Genomic DNA, 26,198 nt, shown 5'->3' on the forward strand with positions numbered 1-26,198 from the left:
GTGCATGATTCGCTTTACTCTTCAGACGATTAAAGGATTTTGATAATCAATACTATGATAAATGACAAATAATGACAAATAATTCTTGTAAATTTGCTCCTACCGACAAGAAAGATTAAGAATATCTTTTCTTGACGTTGGGGTAATTTTTTATTAGATGATGGTGAATGTAAACCTTGTGGTTCAAATCGTTTAATCACAGGAGCTGAATTTTAACCCATTGCTTACTTAAACAGGGTGTTTCATGTATAGCCAATGGGAATCACAATATCCAGTAGTCAACAGGATAACTGTGCTAACGACCCAAGTGTAGACGTGAATCACGTGATAGGTAACAAAACAATTTATTAGAAGCCAAAGAGCTGTATGCAATTTGCTAAAAAGTTCAAGATGGTTAATGTATGGAGAAAAGGGAAATTAAAAAACAATACATTTATAGAAGTAGGGCCTAAGTATCATCGAGGGGAGATTTTTTTTTACTCGTTTAAGAGGGGTTTTACTTGCCTCATTTTGCGTCATTTGAATGCTTTATTGCAATATCAAATTGTAATGACGCTAGAAACATCTTCTGTTCACATGGCTCATGAGGATTCGGGAACTCTGTGGCTTTACGTTTCGCACCGATAAGAAAAGGTGTGGCTTCTTTTTGGTACCCCATCAATCGCTCGTGCATCGCTATGTATTTAAATTCCTGTTACACTTTCAGTCATTCACCTTTACTTGTTTACAAATTCTCCAATGTCATTTTACCATTCTCATTATACTTTCTAGAGCTTGGTTACTGGAATCCGGTTCAGGAAAGCAGTTTTGAAGATCGCTTTGCAAGCGTTCCCATGCACCTTATCGCCAGAAAGTGGTTTCTAATTCCACTTCACTTAAAGCGGTCTTGAAGCTACGGTAACGCGTTCAGTGGGGTGACAAGTTTCGCGCGAAATTTCGAAACTGCAATGTTTACATTCCACACGCAGTGTGTGGAGTACCGCGCTCAAAATTCTTCCTGGAGAACGGTTGGGTCCTCACTCATCACGCTAAAACCAATTCAACGAGGCAAAGTGATCTTGAAATCTACCTCGCGAGGCGGTTTTTTCCTTTCTGAACCGGTTTGGAAGATCAATCGCTTCCAAGACCGCTTCGAGTGTTCTCATTACACGTTAAACAAGTTTTCACTGATCTGCTGATATGAACTGGTTTAAGGAAGGTAATAAGAACGGGGTCTAAAAATTTCACCCTTCTCCCGATTACCATTTAACACTTAAAACACTGACCATGAAGACCAACCCTCAGTGACATCATCTAACTTCAAGGAACAAAAGTTCTAAGAACTATACTATCAATTACCACAGTCACTCGTCACCCTTTATACCATCCTTCAAATTCATATCCATTTCGCTTAATTGCTACCCCGTTTCATTCAGTTTGAGTCGGCTTCCATCTGAAATGTGTAGGCCTACACGTTGTATGGTAAATTGAACTCATCTATGAAATGTCCAACTAGTTGTGATGCAGGCTTGGTTAACCTAAAGTGGAGAGACAATGTCGAAGTTATCATGAAAAATTTGGTATTGGTCAACTGGAACATGATGGCAAACATGATCAACGAAGTCCTTGAAAGGACTTACAGCTTTTGAACCCCGGATCTATGACCTAAATACTACTTCACAGGCATCGACAAATACAATCCATAATGTGCTCTTCGAATTTAGCTTCTTCTTGTTTCCAGTTTGGATAGCAAATAAATCAATTTTTAATGACTCTAGATCTGAGATTGATTCAGCTGTTTAAGTTGATGATTGCAAATTGTTTAAATATTTGCTTAACTTTTGATCACCAAGTTCTAAGTAAATCTTGTTTGGACACGTTGTACCGTAAGTATTCCGTATACTGTACATACTACAGCTCATGTACTTGTTAATAAAAAATATCTTAACCCAACAATATTATGTAAACGTCTAACAACTATATAGGTAAATTAACGGTACCAACATTTAATCATTTCCATCTCTCTGTACATAGTCACACGACATGGCATTTCATGAGTGTTAACATCACATTTTGCCAAGTTTAAAAAAAATACATTTTGATACAACTAATTCAGTATATATTTCATTTTAAACCCGATCTTGTTGATATATAGATACATAACTTAAGTCAACATTAGACCATGAACCTACTAGACAAACAAATCAAGAGTATAAGCGAATAATACAGGAGCGAATGAACTACCCCGATGATGTATTATGATTGTTTAATAATATTAGCCAATGAAATCAGGAAGACAATCTAATAGTCAATGTACCAAAACTGGTGTCAACGTAAAAATGATCTTTTAGAGGATATATTTTTCCAGCTGATGTTTCAAACTCACATCTTACAATAAGTATAAAATATGCACTCCTTTATCATCTTTGTATTATAGCTTATGATAATAATAAGTAGCATATTCATGTCTTTACATGTCTATTCTTAATATATCCTATATCGTGTATATTTCATTTACTATATCATCAGATAGACAAAAGAGGAAAATTCCATGGTCGGTCTATTTTCAAATATTTCTACAAATCTGAGGTTTACGATAAAATGGAACATAGATTAATAGCAAAGAATATGAGGGATTTTATACAAATTGTTGCAGTTTTACCAATTAAGCTTATCGAGTTTTTTTGCAAATGAGTTGTTTGATTAGAGTTGCAGAAAAATACTTTCCATTTGATCTAACAGGTTCTACGATTAGGCCATATTCGATTTATTGTAGGTCTATGATTCGGGTGGGTGGGGGGTCCGATGTCCCACAATCTAGAAGATAAAGATAAAGGAGATTGTGGGGTGTCGTGGTCCATCGGTTAAGACTCTCGCCCTAGAATCTAAAGGACGTCGGTTCGATTCCAAGCCATCGCGTGTTTTCCTTCAACAAGAAATTTACCCACATTATGCTGCACTCAACCCAAGTGAGGTAAATGGGTACCGACAGGAAGTAACCCCTAAAAAGCTGTGCGCACCGAAATCGGTAGACTTGCTAAGCCGTGTGTGCGATATATAGGAGCGCCTTCAGCACCTAGCGAGGATACGTACGTGCTCTATACAAATCCTATTTTATCTTTTTTAATTCATTTTTATATATAAACATCATTTTCCCTGAGCTTCTTCAATTTATAATCACCAAATACTACAAGCAACTGTGAAGATTTTGTTTCGTAATATTGTCTGACAATACTTGTCTAAAAATATGAAATATTGCTTGCAAAGTTCTTGAAATCACCATATTGCCCAGACAAAGTCTACCCTTAGGATGGACACTTGGCAGGTTGAGTCATCTAACATATCGGACTTGGACAAATGTAATATTAAAAATAATTTCTAATGAAAATTATACAGTTATCATCATGACCATGGCACATTCTGTAATGGTTCCCATGTTCATAGTAGGCCAAGTCCAACGGGGCTGTATATGTAGACATCCCCTTCAGCGTCCTCATGGATTACAATGCGATTCGAGTTCAACCAAACAAAGGTTGGGTGGGTCACTGCAGCCTTATGGAAACTCAGAATCCTCTCCGCCGACAATTCTAAAGTTGGTTCGACATATTTGAAGGTATCCACAGCATAGTCATCATGGCTTTGGTCTCTGTACAGGACAAGAATGGTATCATCGGCCTTGTTGACAGAGATTCCTCGTACATCCCTGCCATTGAAGTCTGGCGGGTGAAGGTGTCGTACGGCTTTGACTGTAGCTTCTGATAGACTGAAGATACAGATGTCCTTACCATGCTTACCTTCAGAACTGCACTTTGTCACGATTGCGATGCGCCCATCGTTCATGGCATGCATATCGTGGATTTCCAAATGTCCAGCTCCATATTCAGGGCAGGGATCAGCTATTCTCTCAGTAACCCTGGTAAGGCTCCAATCTGTTGGATCAATTCGATAGATAGTAGATGACTGGTACTCAGCACCAATCAGCATGGCATCGGTGTCCAATGTCAACACGGTTAGGAAGATAGATTTCGTAGCATCTTGCAATTTGATGGTTTTGATAGTTTTCCATTTAAATTGCCTGAAGTTTTTGATGATAACGACTTTGCCATCAGTGGTGCCGCATGCAACGATCTCATCACTTCCTAGATGGGCCAGAGGAACACAACGGAATATGTTTAGATCTGCATGAGACGTTGTATCTCTTGTCGTGCTAACCACTCTAGCCGTTTCTCTATTTTTAATGTTAGTGGTAAAAATAGGCCTATTAGTTCGAGTTCGACCTTCCTTCAGAACCACAGTGTGGTCATCTTTTGATCCGATCAGGAAATGATCTTTTCCTGTTCGTATGGTGTCGGACAGTTTCCACGTTACTTCTGCTGCAGCTGCCATTGTTCATTACTTAAACGAATAATGATAAGGGTCTCTATTTCTACATGTTTAAAATTGTAGCCTTTTCATTTTCATGTTTTAGTACCTGTGGTAAATTCATGGCAGTTTGTTATTCTGCCTTCATGCATATTTTAATAAAGAATATCATGTTAAGACTTGTATAATGAAGAGAGAACATGTCTAATGCATTGCATATATGAGAGACAATGGATGAACCTTGGAATATGATTTCGAGTTATCTATGTCCCAGAAGAACAAACTGACTCAAACAGAGAAAGAGGTCAAGCTGTTCTGAAATGTGTGTGTGTGTGTGTGGGGGGGGGGGCATCAGCAAGGGAACAAATAGACCGAGCCAACAAAGCGAATGAGGGGTAGGGGAAATGGGCATCCCCCGGTAGCTCCCATTACAGGAAACCATTTTTGAATTTCTTGCTTGAAATATTGCAATATAGTTTATATTTTCCATGTTTGTCGACTTCCAAACGCTTCTTTTGTTCTTGCGAGAAGCAGAACAGCCAGGAAGATAAACTTTAGATCTTTGAGAAATAGGGGTGGGGCATATGCCCGTCTATCACCTGTTGGCTCTTTTCATTTAAATGTTATACAAAGGAAAAATGGGGAAAGAGTGATTGGAGACATGAGAGGAAAAGTGCACACACACGATCACACACAGTTGTGCACCCACTCACATGCGCACATCCCCACACGCCAGAGAAGAGGAGTGAAACTGGGAGAAGACGGACAGAAATAGCGCAGATATTATTTGGTATACTCTACTACGCTTAACACTTGGTATCTTATCATTACACTGGCTGTAACCGAGTCAGGCACCCAAGCCTTCGAGGATTTTTTTCCTACCGGAACCGGGTACCCGTTCACTTCACCTGGGTTGAGTGCAATGTTGGTAAATTTCTTACTGAAGGAAAACACGTAAGCCATAGTTGAGAATCGAACCCACGTTGTGCATGCACGGTCCCTCAGATTGAAAGACAAGAGTCTTAAGCTACACCACATTGACGAATATGAAAGAGAGAGAGAGGGAGAGGGGGTAGGGGAGAGGGGGATTGGCTAAAAAGGTAAAGGGGTTAAGGGGAATGAAAATTTTAAATGCGACGGGAAAAAAATCTTTATTTTCTTGTTCATATATTGGAAATCAATGTTTTGTTTTGAAAGTAAGAAAATTTGATGATTAGAATCATGGACTATGTTATCATATTATTTTGAAGATCTCTCATTTCCGAAAATACAATTTTAGTGTCATATGAAGTTTCTTTACATACAAACTCTTTCCCGTACAGAATCACATACTGTATTATTCATTTGGGAGCCATTTAAAAAAAGTAACATTTTATTTTGAGACGCACAGTTTGAACTGCACATCGAACCAGCAACCTACCAGTCATTATGCGGTGATTCTAATCTAGTCTCCATGAACATCGGAATGCATAAGTTAAACAGAGAAAAACGATCGTTGACTATCGTTGTTAATTGCTCCTAACAATTCGACAATAATTGGTGACATTCTCGGATCTTGGTTAGGAATGATTAGTTTGTCTGAACGACAAAAGCAAATTATGGCTTTGACCTTCCCATCCATGTAAAATTATTTGACACCTATGCTAGCAACTTTGGATTTCATAAAAGCACATTCGCTGGAAAGTTCAGCTTTACTTTCTAGTGTAACACGCGGAAACTGATGTAGAAAGATGACACACGACACCATTCCTTGTGTTTCGGTTCGTTTAATATCGATGAGTCGTTATATACAAAATTCCCAAATTTCCAAGTACAGGAACAAAAGATAAAGAAATAAAAAACCTGCAAAAACCAATAAGAATAAAACAATTAAATAGAATGATAATAATGTTTGAAAAATGCACAAAATAGAAATACGCACATATTTGCTTGTGACTCTAAGATAAAACATTCATCAATATGACGTCAAGTAGACTTGTAATAATAAATGATAAACATGTTGTCTATATCCATTCGTTAAAACGTATTCAATATTGCCTGAATTCAACTCATCTAATCACAAATTCAGTTCCTCCATCGTTATGGATAACTCTTCCAACAAATAAATGTAATACATCCATTAAGTGAAATTTACCAAACAACAATTAAAATATACCAACAAATTAGCATTGAAATACAGTGGTTTATAAATGATAACCACTCACCCTGGCAATCTGGCCTAGAGGACCATATTTCCTCTCGTGATAGCCTCACCCGCTACACGAATGTCATGTCAAATATCTTTAAAAGGAAAGTAACAATTATTACACATAGTAAGTAATCGTTGTGACCCTTTACTCTGAAAACACAAAACTGAAACATTGAATTTACAATTCAATAACCAAAATCTTCAACTCTAAAGATCATTTTACTAAATTGTCTCACTATAAGATTAAAACCGAACACATTTTATGTTTATAACTACATACTACAATCAAGTATACAAGTACAAGTAATTAATATAAAATATCACAAAAATCATCTGAAGTGACAAAGACAGATGCACAACTAATTAATTATTTAATTCACAAAACCCCTTCAAATTAAGACAAATATGCTATGCTAGCATAGATACTTTAATATAACCTAACCTCTTATTTTTAACAAAAAAATACATTGTTAACCAACTACGAATAACAGACCATTATATAATTATAGCCAGTAAAGCAATCACTACAATGTCATCCTTAAACCTCCCAAAATATACCTACTTATACTTCAAGCTGATTCAAACTTTTAAAGAATTACAAGACAATAAACAAATAACAATTACTAGATGTGTCCCCAAATCTTATCAATTTCCAATTGAACAATGGTTCACCAATATAACATACTGAAATATCTCATAATTTATGACTAATTCTCTCAACTACCACTGCGTCCTTTCCGGCCTCGAAAGGTTAACAGAAAAACAAAGGTTAAAGGACAAACCTTACTGCCCCAATAGTCACTCCAGTATCCCTCTAATGCAATCCCGGTCTCCGATTGAGGTTCTCGAAATTAACATTGATACTTTATCCTGACTAAACCTAGCAGTACTCCTAGCCAAATCCCAGTTACAAATCAGAAAGATCAGCATATTACAATATGATAAGCATTATAACACACAAACACATGAAAGTAAAACACTTTCATCAACATGTGGGCTCCCCTACTTTTTCAAAAGTAGCCCCTTAAAGGGGAAGTTCACCCTGAAGAAAACTTTGTTGTAAAAATAGCAGAAAAAATAGTAAAAAATATTGGTGAAGGTTTGAGGAAAATCCGTTAAAGAGTAAGAAAGTTATTAGAGTTCAAAGTTTTGGATTTGTGACGTCATAAACAAGCAGCTGCCCCATGTGTTATATAATATAAAATGCATGAATTTCAAATTTTTTATGGTTCCTGATGACTTAATTTTGTTTTCTATTCATGATCGGGTGTGAAATGATTGGTCTATTGATATAAAAAAGGTACAGTGAAAACCATTTTCAATTTTCTGAGAAAATGACATTTCATTGATTTTTTACCATTCGCTATGTAGAAATGCTGCTCGCATATGACGTCACAAATCAAATAATTGAAATTCTAATAACTTTTTAATTATTTGATGAATTTTTCTCAGACCTTCGGCAATATTTTTTATTATTTTTTCTGCTATTTTTACAATAAACTTTGTGTCAGGGTGAACTTCCCCTTTAAACTATCAAATACACATTCTGGATCAAACAATTACCATTAATTCACGCCATAGCTTAATTAAACCGAATATTAATCAAGATCCAAAACAAAAATTAAAAAGTTAACAAACTGAAAGTATCAGACAAAGAAACGCCTCAACTTTTCATTAGTTAATCATGTTTGCCAAACCCAGAGCTTCTCTGCACATACTGTACTCCCTCCTATCAACATATAAAATACTGGTGTCTCTGGCCTCCTACACCCCAATGTGTGGTTCCCATCCAACCAGCCAAAATTACATAAGAAAGGGGGCATGGACCGTTCCAAAACACAGCATTACCATGACAACACAAAATTAACCTTCAACAGTACTCAGTATTCCCTTGACCAAAGCCATTTGATCTGAAAACTCTTACAGGGTATCTCATAAAATACCTTCCCACTAGTATAAATCCCTATCAAATACATTGTAGCCTCATATTACTTTCAAACAAACTACACTTTGGCTACAGCATTCACACTATGCACACACACACAAATACATCTTAAACTTAACGCTACGTTCATATTTACAAATCAAGATGTCCACGGATGAGCTCCTCAGAGTGTCAGGGTTTGAACTTGGTTGTGTATCCAACGACGAACATCGATCCTGCCGACTACGCCACTTTGTAACACGCGGAAACTGATGTAGAAAGATGACACACGACACCATTCCTTGTGTTTCGGTTCGTTTAATATCGATGAGTCGTTATATACAAAATTCCCAAATTTCCAAGTACAGGAACAAAATATATAGAAATAAAAACCTGCAAAAACCAATAAGAATGAAACAATTAAATAGAATGATAATAATGTTTGAAAAATGCACAAAATAGAAATATGCACATATTTGCTTGAGACTCTAAGATAAAACATTCATCAATATAACGTCAAGTAGACTCGTAATAATAAATGATAAACATGTTGTCTATATCCATTCGTTAAAACGCATTCAATTTTGCCTGAATTCAACTCATCTAATCACAAATTCAGTTCCGCCATCGTTACGGATAACTCTTCCAATAAATAAATGTAATACATCCATTAAGTGAAATTTACCAAATAACAATTAAAATATACCAACAAATTAGCATTGAAATACAGTGGTTTATAAATGATAACCACTCACCCTGGCAATCTGGCCTAGAGGACCGTATTTCCTCTCGTGATAGCCTCACCCGCTACACGAATGTCATGTCAAATACCTTTAAAAGGAAAGTAACAATTATTACACATAGTAAGTAATCGTTGTGACCCTTTACTCTGAAAACACAAAACTGGAACATTGAATTTACAATTCAATAACCAAAATCTTCAACTCTAAAGATCATTTTACTAAATTGTCTCACTATAAGATTAAAACCGAACACATTTTATGTTTATAACTACATACTACAATCAAGTATACAAGTACAAGTAATTAATATAAAATATCACAAAAATCATCCGAAGTGACAAAGACAGATGCACAACTAATTAATTTTTTTTAATTCACAAAACCCCTTCAAATTAAGACAAATATGCTATGCTAGCATAGATACTTTGATACAACCTAACCTCTCATTCCAAACAATAGAAAATACATTGTTAACCAACTTTATAAACTATTGTTCAAAACTAACAGAATTGACAAAATTAGATAAATATCTTACCTATAATTCTGACCCAAAAATGAAGAAGCCTCTCTGCCTGCCCCATAAATGGGGTGCAGTGCAGGAGTGAATTGGAGCAAAATCCTCTCTCCCTTTTATGCAGATATCACTCTCCATTCACAGATGCTAAGCCTTGACCATAATGATCTACGTCATATAAGCTCATAGCTCTGGAATGTGATGTTTTGACCCAAAGACCATTCAGCATCACTTTTACCCAGAAAGAGTGTGAATCATACTTCTTAAAAAGCATGAAGATTGATAAACATCCCTACTTTCTATTAATTCCTGTGCACTTCCTATAAAGGCATCTATATACTTACAGACAAATGATTAAGAGTAATGAAATATATGAATTTTCAATAAACAGTTAATTTTGACCTGTTACACTCACTGATCTCTCCCTTATCTGGATGGGAACAATAACGCTGATTGGCCTATTCCGTGTTGAAGCACCGGAAGTTGGTACCTCCGCACGCCGAGTTCCCCCAAAAGAGCCAAAATCGAAGTAGAGTCTGGTTCACGACAATAGTATCAATCTTAATTATACTTACCAGATCAACTCTTATAACAGCACTTTTCAATATGAATTTATACCTAATTCAAAGTTTAAGATGTCGTCCTGTGCCACGTATAATTGCACTTATCGTGACGACCATGGAAACAGAGAAAAGGGGATTACTTTTCACAGATAAGACAAGCTGGTGAACTGCATAGTTGTAGACTTTATGTAGTCCCATGTGCTCAAATACATGTGTGGTAATTCTAAATTACCAGAGCAAGTTTCCAAAACTTTAAAACTTCAGGGGGGGGGGTAATCGATTGTTGTGATTTATCTGGAAGCGTGATAAATTTAAACCATGATTCTAATAAATATTCAGTTTATTAATATTCACAAATGTCACCAAGTTTTATGAGTTTATCAGTCATGTTTGGACAGAAGAATATCACGAGACACGAAAATACTGACCGTGTAGCCTGTATTCTGAAATTTGATTTAAGTTAAAACTGAAATCTGCCGTTTCGGAGGAGTTAAGAAAAATTTGCGAAGCATAGATCCTGACCGAAATGGACAAGGACTGGATCTACAAGGTATTCTGAAAATTATTCTATCTTTTCTTTGTGAAAGGACAATAAAATTTACAAGCTATAGAGGTACATGTACGGTAGGACTAGGACTTTAGGTGGTTATGTAACTTGTGGCATGTGGATTTGTGATATTTCTCTGTCAACAATAGATCGAATTATTTTTTCCAAGAAATCATTTTTTAAACAAAAGTATGTATGTGTGACAGAGGGAGAGAGAGAGAGAAGGTCAAGTCCAACTCAGAAAAATATTGATTTGAATCAATAGAGAAAAATCAGACAAGCACAATGCTGAAAATTTCATTAAAATCGGATGTAAAATAAGAAAGTTATGACATTTCAAAGTTTCGCTTATTTAAAAAAAATTGTGATATGAACAAGCCAGTTACATTCATATGAGAGAGTCGATGATATTGCTCACTATTTCTTTTGTTTTTTATAGTTTGAACTATACAATATTTCAATTTTACGAATTTGACGATTATAGGACCTCTTTGCCTGAAGCACAAAATGTTAAAATAATGAAATACCAACCGAGATGTGCATATAACTGTTAAGTGAAATGAAGCGAAACTTTAAAATGCCATAAATTTCATATTACATCCGATTTTGAAGAAATTTTCAGTGTTATGCTTGTTGAATTTTTCTCTTTTTATTCAAATCAAGTTTTTGTTGGGGTGGACTTGTCCTTTAAATGGCGAGTCCACCTCACAGAAACGATTATTTGAATAGAGAGAAAAACCACACAATAATGCTCAAAATTTAATCAAAATCAGAAGTAAAATATGACAGTTATATTTTTAAAGTTTTACTTATGATATTTTCGGTGTTACACTTGTTTGATTTTTGGGGGGTGGACTTAAATTAAAGGGGGTTTCAAGTCCAGTGTTATAAGCCTGCATAACCTAGAAAATCGTCGCCCTATCGATCCTAAGAGGTTATTTGGCAAACCTCCAAAATACCCTAGACAATTCAAAGATTTCATCCATTTTCCTTAAGTGAGAAAAACACCAACCCCTTCAAAATTATGTTTCCGAAATATACTGGGAAAGTACCATGGTTTCAAGAAAATTGCGAATTCTGGCACCTTAAATATATGAAGTTTTGTTAAAATAGCAAGAGCTTCAGTGTGCAGACGTACAGCTAGCGTATCGCTCACAATGCATATGCTAATGGAGCGATCGCGTTCTTTTTGGGGGAACTGGTATGGCGGACAATAGAACTCGCTGGCTTCAAACAAAGGACCCTCCCCGCATATCCAGTTAGGGGAGAGATCAGTGGTTACACTAGCAAAGTACTCAAATAGTCATGTACGAGGCTGATTAGGGGGAAATCCCCCTCCTCTCCATTTTTTTTCAATTTAAATCACAAGTTTAGGAAGGACCGGAAGCACTGGCGGGTCGGGGGGGGGGCACAGCCGGCCCTTGCCCCCACCTTTGAGAAGCAAGATTAGAAGAAAAAAAATGAAAGTGAAATTTTATTTTTTGCTTGTTATTTTTTCGGGGGCGAAATTGCAGCATAAGACTAGCCGTTGAATCAGAGTGATGGATTGCGATAATCCTGATTCTGGAAGAGAATAACTGGAAAATATTTATTTTTCAGAGCATTATTTCTCAATTGTCGACGTTTTCAGAAAGCTTATGTATTTTAGTCCTATGCCAGGGAAAAAATATTTTGAAAAAAGTGAAATATATCATTATCACCGTTCGAAATTTCACCTTCAACAATTTTTCTACCGCACAATTTTAATCCTAGTCCCACGCTTGACTATTTGTGTCGGTAATGTAAGGTTGTATCAACAACACGGCAGGAGCAAGCCACTGCTGGAGCAGGGCTGTTAGAAATTACCCTGAAGCAAGTAAATTTGTAGGCTCTAATTATGTATAAAACATCGAAAAGGACCTTAAAGATTTTTTTTGTTCATATCTGAAATGTTTTTTAAGTTATTGGTTTCAACGGCGAATGACCATCCAGTAAACAATGGCCACGACTTTTGAGAAACAGAAGAAAAGAAAGCAATTTATAATTTCTTTTTGGGACCTAGGGCTTTTAAATTTAGGCCTTAAATTAAAGACTTCCACTTAACAGATCAACCTTCCCTTTTTTCCACACAAAAAATCCTCTCCATTTGTCTTTTTTTTAAGTCTGTCTATAACCTCCTTTTTTTCCTTGGTCTGCCCTGGGATAAACTGAAAAATTCGCTGTTTCGGAGGAATTTTTTAACCTTTTTTTTTTTTTTTGGGGGGGGGGGGGGGTAGGTAAAGAAAAAGTATTTCTACTAGAAAGCGTTACCTTAATATATTCTTTATTAGCATTATCATCACAGACATTGCTCTAAATATCCGTTCTCTTTCAAGAGCCCTTTGTGCATGCATGAGCACAATTAACGTACGACATTCTTAACATAATATGAACATGACATTGCAAAACCCTTTACAGTGTCAACTTGACGCTCCCCCATGACCAGCGTCAAATATTTAAATAAACTTGACGCCTCAGTAACCATACTTGATGCTCCAGTAAAATAATGACGCTCCTACTGAAGCGTCAACTTTTAATGAAATGCGCTGCAGCGTCAAATATCAAATTTGACGCTGTTTTGGGACTTGACGCTGACCTTTATGAAATGGGCCCCTGGACATTGTGAAACGCGGAAGTTAAATACATCGTCTTGATAAAAAAATCGTAGAGTTTCTCTCTGAAATAATATTTCACAGCATTGCACGACACACATTGATACTTTCGAATGCTAATGATATTATCTATTTAAAGTGACGTAGATTCTAGCTGTAATTAAAATGAAACTTAGTCAAGACAACCACCCCATTTGAAAATCAGTTTCAGAGTGAGTTTTGCTGTGAATGGATTGAGTTCATAATGACCTCAACTTTAGAAACAATATTTACCGTGAACAGCACGATTCTCCCTCGCTCTGGAGAAAACAGATCAACTTTTCTTCTGGTGCTAGAATCATTAAGGTAAAAGATCAGTCTTTAAGTATTTCTGTAGTATTATTGGATGTTTTAGAGTTTTAAAATGCAATATTAGGACGACAAAAATAAAACATGTTAAAAGTCATTCCGATAGAATCATGACAACTGATATTACGTAACATCTAAATAATCAGCCCTTGTCTATTATCATAATTCTAAATTTCGTTCAATATGGAGGCCACAAAGTACGCAAAACCTAAGTTAATGTATCGCATTAACTTAGGTATGCAAAACCTAAGTTAATGTATCGCATTAAATTTTGCGATGGATTCGTGAAATTCGTAAATTTGAGACCGTCGTAAATTTGTGGAATAAATTTGTTCAATGTTTTAAGTTATGTCATCGCTAAGAAATTAGAAAAAATGATGCCCCTTTTCTCCATTTAGATTTAACAAAGTCTTTGTTGGAATAACATCAATTGTTGAATACTAAATTTTGAGATCTTGTATCTCTTGTACGAAATGAAAAGTTTAAGTGTCTGTTGCCTCTTTAAATATACATTCATCATGATCAAACCCGCTAAACCATTAAATAAATTCGACATGCAGCCTTGCATTTCTAATCGAAATAGTCATCTTTACCACTCAGGCTTTGTCATTATCTGAAACTATAAATTTTCAATACGATAATCGTGGAAATTGGGATCAATGATGCCGATGTAAGGGGAGGGGTGGTGAATGACTTATTTTTTCCATTTTGCTGTATTCTACTTTATGCATGCCTGCTCAGTTAATTATCTTACTACCAATTAACCCCAATCTTCACTGTTATTCCCACTGTCGTGACTGTTTTTCTTTTAATGCTTGATTCGTTACAATAATTTGCATGTTTTCCCCAACCTACGTTCCTTATTTTTCTTTATTATATATATATATATTGCTTATTTATTATTATTTATTTTTTTAAACCTATTTTTTGCTTGTTTCATTCGGTGTACGCCTTAATATTCACTTGCTATTTGTCTAATGATGTTGTATCCCCTATTCATGTACTGCATATGCTTATATTTTCTTGCATAGCTTCCCCATGGCATGCTAATTTCATAATTGATATTCTATCGCATATCTTTATATATATTGCAGATATTCGCTTCTGTTCTGTATTCGCTTGTATTATTCGTATTTGTACATGCTTGCTTTCCCATTTTGTTATTCATTTTTCACCTTTTCTCTTTTTGACAAACTCAGATCCTTTTTCTATTTTTTTAGTAGATGTTAATTGCTTATTATTTTATTCCATGTAAGCGTAATTCAGTTCATTTATTTTTAAGCTGGAGCACCGCATGATACACCTCCAAAGATGAGAGATACTATTTCTGTTTTCGTTTGTTACTTTTTTCTAAATGAGAGTATTTCATGTTTGTTCTGTGTTGTGTTTGTATCTGTCTTCTTGCCTGACTATCTCCATTTTTCCTTTCTTCAGATGCTTGCTGAGATGCTGCTTAAGAAGTGCTGGATTATTCCATCTTCCTCACAATTTATTCATGTTTTATGCTTCTCCTGTTTTGATAAATTTTTAAATGGCTGATACAAATAACTCATCTTTCAATTTTTATGATAATGATTTATCTGATAGAGAATCCAGTGACTTTGATACCTCTTCTGCCTCATATGATAATAATTTTGAAGATAACTTTAATCTATCATCTGAGGAGTTAAATTATGCCAATGATTCTAATCATTGTTCACTTCCAATTCCCTCCTCGAAATATATTACCCAATTAAAATTAAAAAAGTAACAATTTTTTTTTCTAAAAAATCATTTTTCTTACTGCATATGAATATCAGAAGCATAAGTAATCATTTTGAAGACCTTCAGATTCTTTTAGACAACCAAAATAAACATTCTTTTTCAATTATTGGCTTGACCGAAACTTGGCTTTCCACTGACACAAATTTACCTTATGCAATAGATGGATATGATTTCATTGTTAATAACAGATCAAAAAAGTTGGGTGGGGGCGCAGCACTTTATCTTTCCATTAATTTTGAATTCACTGTCCTAAACGAACTTAATTTCATGAATGAGTTTATTGAGTCATTATTTATTGAAATTTCTATTCCTAATAGCAAAAATATAATACTTGGAATTATTTATAGAACCCCAAACTCAAATAATGATTTCTTTCAATTTATAACATCTATTCTGAGTAATGCTAATTTGGTCAACAAAGATGTATTTGTAATGGGCAATTTTAATATCGATCTATTAAAACATGCTAACAACAATTTCTCACATGAGTTTCTTGAAACACTTTACTCAGCCTCGTTCTTGCCATTAATTTCTAAACCTACGCGTGTTAGTAATCACTCAGCCACTCTCCTTGACAATATTCTATGTAACTCATTACCACCCCCAGAATCCTTAATAGTCCTTTCTGATATTACTGATCATTATCTAATTATGTATTTCTTTAATCTTAAATGTTCCTTAAATAAAGTATATCCCCTACCAGCTAGACGTAGGGCCACCCCAGAAAAATTAGCTAGTCTTGGTGTCAGTTTAGATAGAGTTGACTGGTCTAGCGTTTATAACACTGACGATGTCGATTTATCTTTAGGCAATTTTTAAAGTATTTTTAAAAAAACATCTACATGATCATATTCCTAAAAAGAATAATAATCGAGTTAATTATAAAACATCACCCAGACTTCCCTGGATATCTAACTCCCTCTTGCGCTCAATTAATAAAAAAACCGACTGTACTATAAATTCAAAATAAAGAAGAATGAACATTCAAAAATCAAGTATACTTCTTATACAAATTCATTAATAAAAGTCTTGCGTGCAGAAAAAAAGAAATATTACTCGATTCAATTAGAACAATATAAACATGATATGAAAAACACATGGAAAGTTATTAAGCAAGCTTTGAATATTTCAAAAAAGAAATCAAATATTACTAAAATAAGATTTAATAATCGGAATATAGAAGATCCCACAGAAATCGCCAATGTTTTAAATTCATACTTTTCTACGATAGGGGAAAATTTGGCACAAAAAATTCCACAATCTAATAAGCATTTTTCTAAATTCTTGGGACAACCTAATGCCAATTCCATTTTCTTCTATCCGACTACTACTTATGAAGTGACCGATATTGTTTCCTCCTTAAATAATAAACACAGTGCTGGTCATGATGACATAAGTAATTTTATATTAAAAGGAACCATATCGTCTATTGTTGAGCCCTTGACACATATATTAAATAAATCTATTTTAAGTGGTATTTTTCCTCAACAAATGAAAATTGCGAAAGTTATTCCCTTATTTAAAAAGGGAGACGAGCTTGATGCTGGTAATTACCGTCCTATATCCTTACTCTCTTCTCTTTCTAAGATTTTAGAAAGATTAATTTTTATTAGAACAACTAAATTTCTTAAAATCAATAATATATTCACTAACTTCCAATTTGGTTTTAGACAAAAACATAGCACTATCCACGCTCTTTTAAATTTTGTGCATAAAGTAGCCCATTCTTTAGATGATCATTCGCATCTAATTGGTATATTCCTGGACTTCTCCAAGGCATTTGACACTATTAACCACGACATTTTACTTTACAAGCTTTCTCACTATGGAATACGTGGAATTGCCTTGGAGTGGTTCAGGAATTACCTTAAAAAAAGAAAACAGTATGTTTATTTAAATAATCACATCTCTGATCAACATGACATTAATTGTGGTGTCCCACAAGGTAGTTTATTAGGGCCTCTTTTATTCATTATTTACATTAACGATTTTCATAGATCATCTGACATTCTTTCGTTCATTCTTTTTGCAGATGATTCCAATGTATTTTTTGCTCACAAAACCCCTCAAACTCTAGTTCAGATCATGAATTTGAAACTGCTAAATTTGACTCAATGGATACGCTCCAATGAACTATCTCTTAATTTAAACAAAACCAAATATATGATATTTAGTAATTCTATTGAGTCTTTACCTTCCGACATTATCTTTGATGATACACCTTTACAATGTGTTTCCCAAATTAAATTTTTAGGAATTATAGTTGATAATAAGCTTTCTTGGAAACCCACGTTCTAAATGTGAGCAAAATATTATCTCGTAACATTCATGACATTGGTGTAATTAATAAGTTAAAACACTATTTTCCTCCGGTCACATTACTCATATTATATTCCTCCTTGATTTTACTGCAACTTAATTATGGAATATTAGCATGGGGAAATACCCATAATTCTTTATTGGACAAAATATTAATTTTACAAAAGAAAACACTCCGAATTATATGTAATGCACCAGTTCGTTCTCATACAGATCAATTGGTTCTGGAACATAAAATCATGAAAATAAAAAAATTATATTTATTTCAATTAGGTCAATTCATGTATGTATGTAAATAATTTGTTGCCACGCATATTTGACTCTATGTTTCACCAAAACCAATCCCTCCATAACTATCCCACCAGGCAGTGAAATGAATATCACTTGCCCCTCCTCAGAACGCATCTAGCACAAAATACTTATTTATATAGGGGAAGGCGGGGTAAGTTGTGACACTTTTTGCATTTTGCATGTTAGAATTGATATGACTAGTACTATTGTAGAAATAAGTACCTTGCCTTTAAATTTGATTCTTGGGAAATGTTTTTCACCTACATATAACTTTCTACCCCCACACTGAAAGTCATCGTGACCTTTGAAAAAAACCGGTGTCAAATGGCTCAACTTGCCCCATATATGGGGTAAGTTGTGCCACCGTCTGGGGGTAAGTTGAGCCACAAAAACTACGTACAAAATGTATAGGGGAGAACCAGCGTGTCAATTTTTTGTTTAAAGTCTTTTCACTTGCTAATTCTCTATAAATAATAACATCATTTAAAAGGAAAAGAGCAGTCATGTAAATTTGCTCCTTTCAACCTGCATTTCAATCAATTTTTATGGTTTGTTTGTTTTTTAAGATACATTAACATAAGAATTACCATGGCTCAACTTGCCCCATGCTGTTTGGCTCAACTTACCCCTGTCCGAACTTAGTGCGATAATTTTGTATCCACACATTTATTATTCATCTATCATATAAAAGACTATGACAAGAATGAAGATCCATACCTGGACTAACAATGTTGTTATCATGTCTTTACTATATTTAAAGACATGTGTGTGAATAAAGTACTTATCTATTTCACACTCTTTTTTACTTTTTTGGCTGAAATTCATACTTTTCCCTCTAAAAAACTACTTTTTGTTTCAAAGTGGAAAACAATGTGGTGGGGTTAGGGGTTATGCTATGGGTCATCAATACATGACACCACCACAATGTCTGACTCATTCATTATTGGCCTGGGGCTGGTGGCTCAACTTGCCCCTATGCTCAACTTACCCCGCCTTCCCCTACAGGTCCAAGATTTTGGAATTCCCTTGACGATGAGATTAAAGATGCCCGTTCTTTACTGTCCTTTAAAAACAAATTAAAAAATTTATGCTCCTTATTTCCTAATGAATTATATTCACTATTTAAACTAAAATTTTGTATCATATTTTGCTAATCTATTATCTATGTTTATACAGAACATAAAGCCTTATTATTATTTTTTATTTTATTTTTTTTCAAGTTAGACATAAAATTTGAAATATAAAAGTTACAGCTTGTCTATACATTATATCATACCTTTTATATTGTATGTGTGTATGTCCGAATGTGTGTGTATGTATGTGTAGACATAATATATATGCAGCAAATTAGCTTTGCATCCCTCTCCCTATTTTCTTTCTATATTCTAGGCAGTTTTCATCGTACTATTGTCCACCTCATGTTCCTGTGTTGTGTTGTTTCGTGTTATTTACTATTATTATTTGCCTTTTTGTTATCTTCATGTATATTACTTTACGTATATTTCTATATTCCTTGTATCTATTTTTGAGGGGTCCACATTCTACAAGCTTTGCTTTTCAGTGGACCCCTCCATTCTTATGATATATAATTGCATTGATTGAATTATATTTAATGATATTGATCATATTGATTTAACTTGACATGTATGTTAATTTATATGTTAATTACTTTCAAATATGTATTTTTTCCAATATTGAATTTTGTTCATGTTATTGTTTATTTAAATTGAATCAATCTATCTTGTACTTATTTGTATCATTTTGAAGAGTGAAAATAAATTTGAATTGAATTGAATGACGGATAACCGAGTTTATAAAAAAAAAATCACAACTTACCGCCGAGACCATAAACAGTTTCATTCCGTCATCGGTATGTCCAGTATGACCATGACAATCATGAAAAGATTCTTCAGCGGCATCTTCCAGTATTGAGGACGCGCCGCGGGGTAGCTCCTTGGATGGCTCATTACAATACCTCACTGCGACAAAACACGCCCTGGGAAGCTATATCATGTATATCATGATATTTTTATCTTTTAACCATTTCGTGTTATCACATCAGCTTGATTATCATTATGCTTGGAGCGATTCTCTTCAACATCCTTACAATCACCATCATCGTACGTGTACGCAACCTGAGAAAGAGTCCCCATAATATCTTGGTCTTCAACCTGTCCGTTGCGGATCTGGGTGTGGCGCTGGCCAGTATGACCTTCTCACTGGCTTCTGTCTTCGATGGTGGAAGTTTTTTGAGAAATCACGATGATGTGTGCAAAGTAAGTTAAGGCTTCCGCTTTTAGAATGTATACTAAGTTAGACTTTTGGGTAATAGGGGCATTTTGAAGTCAGGTGCACTTTTGTAAACATTTGACTTACGGAGTTTGATGATATATCGCGCAGTGCTTTCACTGCAAAGTCCACACAACTGAGAGGAAGTTGATTCAAATGTCATTTGAAACATAGAAAAGTATCAAGCACAGCAGAGATAACTTTGATTAAAACTGGATATAAATATGAAAGTTATGGAATTTTTGGATTTTGGTTAATGTTTGCTTTATTTTCGCAAAAAGTTATAAAAGTCAGGCTAAAAATGAAGGAAATGCAAAGTTGCAAACCAAAGGTCATTGATGTCTGTCTTACATTTACTATTTGGGCAATTCTAAGTAGTTCATGATTAAACATAGGGCGCTTTTTCAACAAAACCACATTTCTGCAGTCGATTTTAGTTCTGTATGTATTTTCTGTGGCTTGTAGGCCTAAATAACAGTTGTGAAAGTTACAGCAACATGACAATTTCGTGGGCAAATTTTGGTAGAAAAGAGGATCAGTCTATTGTGTTTTGACTTGAAAAAATGTGTGTTCTGTACGAAACATTTGGGAATTTTGTTTTAAAGAGGAAATAATAACGCCATACCGCATTTTTAACATAAGTAACGATTTTGGTTTTAAATGGTTTTGATAAGGAGTACCTTTTCTGTTTATTCTCACCTTCAGATGAATGGATTTCTCTCCATCATGTTCTCATTCACCAATCTTCCCATCATTCTCTCCATCGCCGCCGACCGTCTCCTTATCGTCGTTTTGTCCCGCCGGTACCCTCCAAACCGTAGCCGTGTCTTGGTCATGGTCTCCTTGTCCTGGCTCGTCGGGATATTCATAGCATCCATCGGTTTGGTGATCGGGTACGAGTACGACCCCAGCACGAAGCACTGCACTCGGATCTGGGAGAATGACGTCCTTCGACTCGGTTGTAGCATTCTTTATCTGGGAGTGACGCTCCCGTGTCTGGTCGCTGTCTACGTCGTCATCGCGCACTTCATTAGGAAGGAGGGCCTGAGTCTTCGAAGCCACCAGCTTTCGTCCTCCATGTCCACTTTGAAGTCGTTGTCGAATATGCCAAATAAGAGCCTGAGCCAGTCGATGGACTTGTGTGAAGTGAGTGTTCTGAATCCCGAATGCTTATGTTTTTCTTCCGTCACTTCTCTGTCTTTCCCATTGTCTTGCATTCAGTATATGATATCGTTGGTCATGAGGGTCCAGGGAGAAAGATAGCGCTTGAGAAATACCAAAGTTCTGTTCATTTGAAATAAGGCTTGAATTCCAAAAATTTAGAAAACTTACGAGGTTTACCAGGTTAGCTGTCAGACTTACTCGACACTCTGTTTTATTGACACTCCGTCATGCATGAAGTCTTTTGTTAACCATGCGATTGCTTTGGTCGGAAACAGGTGGAAAAATATTTGTTTTAAAGAAATTGTGGAAATTCAGGCATTACTTCGAAGAAACAGAAGTTTATTTCTTAAAAATTTTCTGTGATTGAGGTTTCAAATGAAATAAAACGAACGAGCAGATATTGAACTTTGTAGGCATGTTAATTTCTTCTTGAAACCGAGCTACCCCTCGCCAAGGGACGTACGTTTTGGTATCCTTTCTTTAAATTGTTTTTACTCATGCGTGAATAAGGAATCTTCTTTAAGCCCCTTTTACACCTTCACGGAAGCAACACGGATCATCCCGGATTGTCAATCCGGGGTCCGGGACTACCGTCCGGGACTACCGTGTACACTCCGGCTACTCATCCGGCGCAATCCTTGATGTACCGGCATGTCCGGGAGAAAAATTGAACGTGTTCAATTTTTCATCCCGGAGTACACGGACTGATAATCATCCGTGTTCATCCTTGTAGCTTCCTTGTACATCCGAGTAGCTACCGAATGCATCTGGGAGGCTCCTTGTAAGAACCGGGTGATCCTTGTTGATACCGGTATTATCCGGGGTCAAATGTTTGTATTGTTTGCGTACATGAACAATAGTCCGTATTCATAACCAAGCACGAGCATGCTCCAGATGCTGCAAAAAGGGACGAAACTTCATTCTAGCAAAATATATCCCAGTACAGAATGTGAGCAACCGTGAAGGTCCGTGTAAAGACCCAGTAACATCCGTGATCATCCGGGTATTCCGTGTTGGCTACGGGAGCATATCAAACAGGATCCCTATTGCTACCTTACCTATCCTTGTAGACTCCGTACTTTTCCGTACATATCCGTGTTAATAACCAGTTAACTCCGTACTCACTCCGGGAATGCTAGGAAAATACAAATTTGGCACCCCAGATCATCACGGACTGAGATCCGTGATGATCCGTGTTGCATCCGTGAAGGTGTAAAAGGGGCTTTAGTATACCAGCTAAAAGAGCAGACTCTAAGCTTTGTAATGATAGTGATTTGTCCATTAAGTTATGATAAATCATCGAAAAATCTCGGTTTCGTTTGTTGTGTGGGACGCACTTTATACAGAAAGAATGATCAACTTAGGGTTCAAAAACATGTTCTGTTTAAATCATGTTAAGGCATTCATTTATCATAAATGTTCGACTACCGGATATAACATAAATCGATTTCCTCCCATTAAGAGAACTAATTTGAATTGAAGCAGCACGTTAAAAATAATTAACCAAAATCTTGTTTCTATGTGGCATGAAAACAAAAAAAACAATAATTTATTCAATTAACGTTTTTCAACATCATCCTCGTCGTGGTTATTTTAATTTCTGAATTTTAAAGGGGAATGAAACCTTTGGAACAAATAGGCTTGTATCGAAAAAGAAAAATCAAAGAATAAGTACAAAGAAAGTTTGAGACAAAATGGACAAATAATACGAAAGTTATGAGCATTTTAATATTGCAATCACTAATGCCATGGAGATCCTCCCATTGGCAATGCGACAAGGATGTGTGATGTCACATGTGAACAACTTTCCCTTTGATGGACTATAAAATACCCTCAAAATGTCTCTTTTTGCTTTTTCTTATGGCGATACAAACTCTTTATCCATGATGTATTCTTTAAAAATCTGTATTACATGCCCTCCTAGAGAAAGAACACATGATCTACTGATATATATGATAAAAGAGGCAGTTTATGTGAAATATATACTAAAGTAATGGGGACAGTTGTTCACAAGTGACGTCACACAACTTTGTCGCATTGCCATAGCATTAGTGATCGCAATATTCAAATGCTCATAACTTTCTTATTATTTGTCCGATTGATCTGTTTCTTTAATTTGTCTGTTTTCAGACATGCTATCTTGTTCCAAAGGTTTCATTCTCCTTTAAATCAATCAGAGCTTTAGGCCTATACAACCGTATTTTGTTTAAACTTAGCTTTTTTTCAGATGGCTAACATAGGAGGCGCCATATAACGGGGTGGGGCGTCATTTTTGTTCTCATTTGAATAGCAGGGTTAATTATATAGTTTCACGACCCTGACCTTTCTGTTCTAACTCGTATCTACTTTCTGCCTTGTTTCCTTTTATTTCTATTTAACCTGCCCCTACAGCACGATAATATCACACGATACACCGGCATCTGCCAGTGAATTGAAAATTGCCATGGTTATCAGCGAGCAAGATAATTTTGCAACTTTTAAGATTCAAATAGCCTTCCAATTGGTTCTCTGCTCTGCCTCTTTTTTTTAACCAAAAACAAAACTTTTCATATCAGTTGGATTCCCCATTAAAGAGAAAATAAAACTATAAATACGGTTCTTCTTTTTTAATTTCATTTTTGGAAGTCGGATTGGTAGACCTACAGGCATTTAATTTGTTTACTGATTTCTACTTATTGTATCAATTTAAGGGCAGGTTTTATGAATAAAGTATTGAAGTGGAACGTCAGTTGCCATGGTGTCATGGCGGGCTGGTTTTAAACAGAGTCGCACCTGACGATCGTCTGTACACATTTTGGCTCGACTGAAAAATAGATTGCAAGCAATCATCCCGATAGCAGCCATTTTCTCCTTTGAGAAACACACGCTTTCATTCCGGGTTCATTTTGTTTAGAACCAGGCCGCCATGACACCATGGCAACTGACGTCATCGCTTCGGTACTCTATAGCCTGCTGCCTGCATGTTGTCAATTCCCATTCGTAGGAATCAGGGGTGACCCTTCCCCGGACAGCCATGAGGAGACGCCATCCTGATTCAGCCGATGATGAAGACGATATCAGCTCCGGTAGGGAGTCGTACAGTATCGGGAACATCAACTCGACGACGAGGAGGGAGAAAAAGGCAAAGATGAAGAGTCGACGTCAGCGCCATGAGGCCCACAAACGGGTCATTCTTATGGGTATGTAGTTGCCTTTTCGACTCGTTACACCTAAAGTATGTAGGTTCATAGGTTCTACCACTGTCCTTTAGCCGAGGGCCTGGACTCCCAATAGTTCAAAGACCCGCAAATCTTATTAGAATGTCAAATTATATCACAAATCTTGATTTAAATCAGAAGAACAGTTTCCTCGCCCTAAATATCGCTTCATTCCCACGTGAAAGTTTGACCCGTACGCCATGTTAAACATGTTCGATTCATTATTTAATTGTTTATTTTCAGTGACTCGTGGCTATGCCAAGCTATGCCAACGGGTGACGCAAGAACGGTGGACATTAAATCACTAATTTATGTCAGATGTCAAAATAAAAATGACAGATACTACTTTTGTATATTCAAAATGACTGAGGTTAGCATGTTTTTGCGCTTTCCTTCATTGTATTTTTTGAAATATTTTTTACTGATATTTTCTCCATGTGCTTATTCTCCCACCCCTCTTCTCCAGGAGCGCTGCTTGTTTTCACGACTGTCATCTGCTGGACTCCATATTTGTTGTATCATTCAAACTTCATCCGGGTTAGAGAGGCAGAGGGATATTGGTTTGGTGTTTTCACTATGTGGTTAGGCTACTGCAACGCCCTCTTGGATCCTCTCATCTATGCCCTCCTCAACAGACGAGTCAGGAATGAACTGTGGAAGCTAAAAAGAAAGACATTTGCACGTTGCCAATCCTGAATATTTTTGTCGATTTTAATATGTAAGCTCTTTAATTAGGAACATACTACATTATTATATTAAACTTGACGTGCCAACAGAGAAGCCGTCACTACAATGAAATTTTGATGTCTGACAATATATAAACTCCTCAAAAAAAGTTTGGAAATCTGATTTTGATCGAAAATCCCTCCTTGATTTTAGTAAAAATAGATATGTAATTAATATCAATGAATAGAGCATTTATTTTTTTTATAAAATGATACTCGACATGATATGATTATGGTTCACAATGGAGGTGCAGTGCTTTGAAATGTAAGGCAAGGTCAAAATTCAAAAGTTGCAAAATGACACAATATTGAAAGTCACTGTTCCTTTTCCCGTGGTGATGAGTGAGTTCCTGAGCGTTTTTTTTTTACTTTGATCGATCATTCCTCATCGGTTTTTAGTGAAAATCAATGTGTAATTTATATAAATGAATAGATCATTTCATTTTCTTTAAAATGATATCCTAAAGCAGGGGTTCTCAAACTTTTTCTTTGTAGGGCCAGATTAGACTCCAAGTAAACCTGAAAGGGCCAGGGTGAAGTGGATACTTAAAAAAAAAATGTGCGCGAAGTGCAAAGACCCTTGCGGTCGGGTTCCTAGATGCTTTCTTGTGCAATCTTGCCCTTATTTTGGGAGCATTTTAATCCAACAAA

The 26,198-nt window shown here is 35.8% G+C and overlaps 1 protein-coding gene across 1 annotated transcript; it reads left to right on the forward strand.

Moving 5' to 3' along the window:
* The first annotated feature begins 21,186 nt into the window (after window positions 1–21,186).
* LOC121412661 (5-hydroxytryptamine receptor 1A-like) lies at window positions 21,187–25,617 on the forward strand. The gene is made up of 3 exons (XM_041605437.1): window positions 21,187–21,607; window positions 24,609–24,804; window positions 25,289–25,617. Exons 1-3 carry the CDS (start codon window positions 21,188–21,190, stop codon window positions 25,516–25,518), a joined length of 846 nt encoding a protein of 281 aa, XP_041461371.1. The 5' UTR covers window position 21,187; the 3' UTR covers window positions 25,519–25,617.
* The last annotated feature ends 581 nt before the right edge of the window (window positions 25,618–26,198 follow it).

The sequence above is a fragment of the Lytechinus variegatus genome, chromosome 4 (assembly GCF_018143015.1).
Source record: "Lytechinus variegatus isolate NC3 chromosome 4, Lvar_3.0, whole genome shotgun sequence".
In the NCBI taxonomy this organism is placed as follows: domain Eukaryota; kingdom Metazoa; phylum Echinodermata; class Echinoidea; order Temnopleuroida; family Toxopneustidae; genus Lytechinus; species Lytechinus variegatus.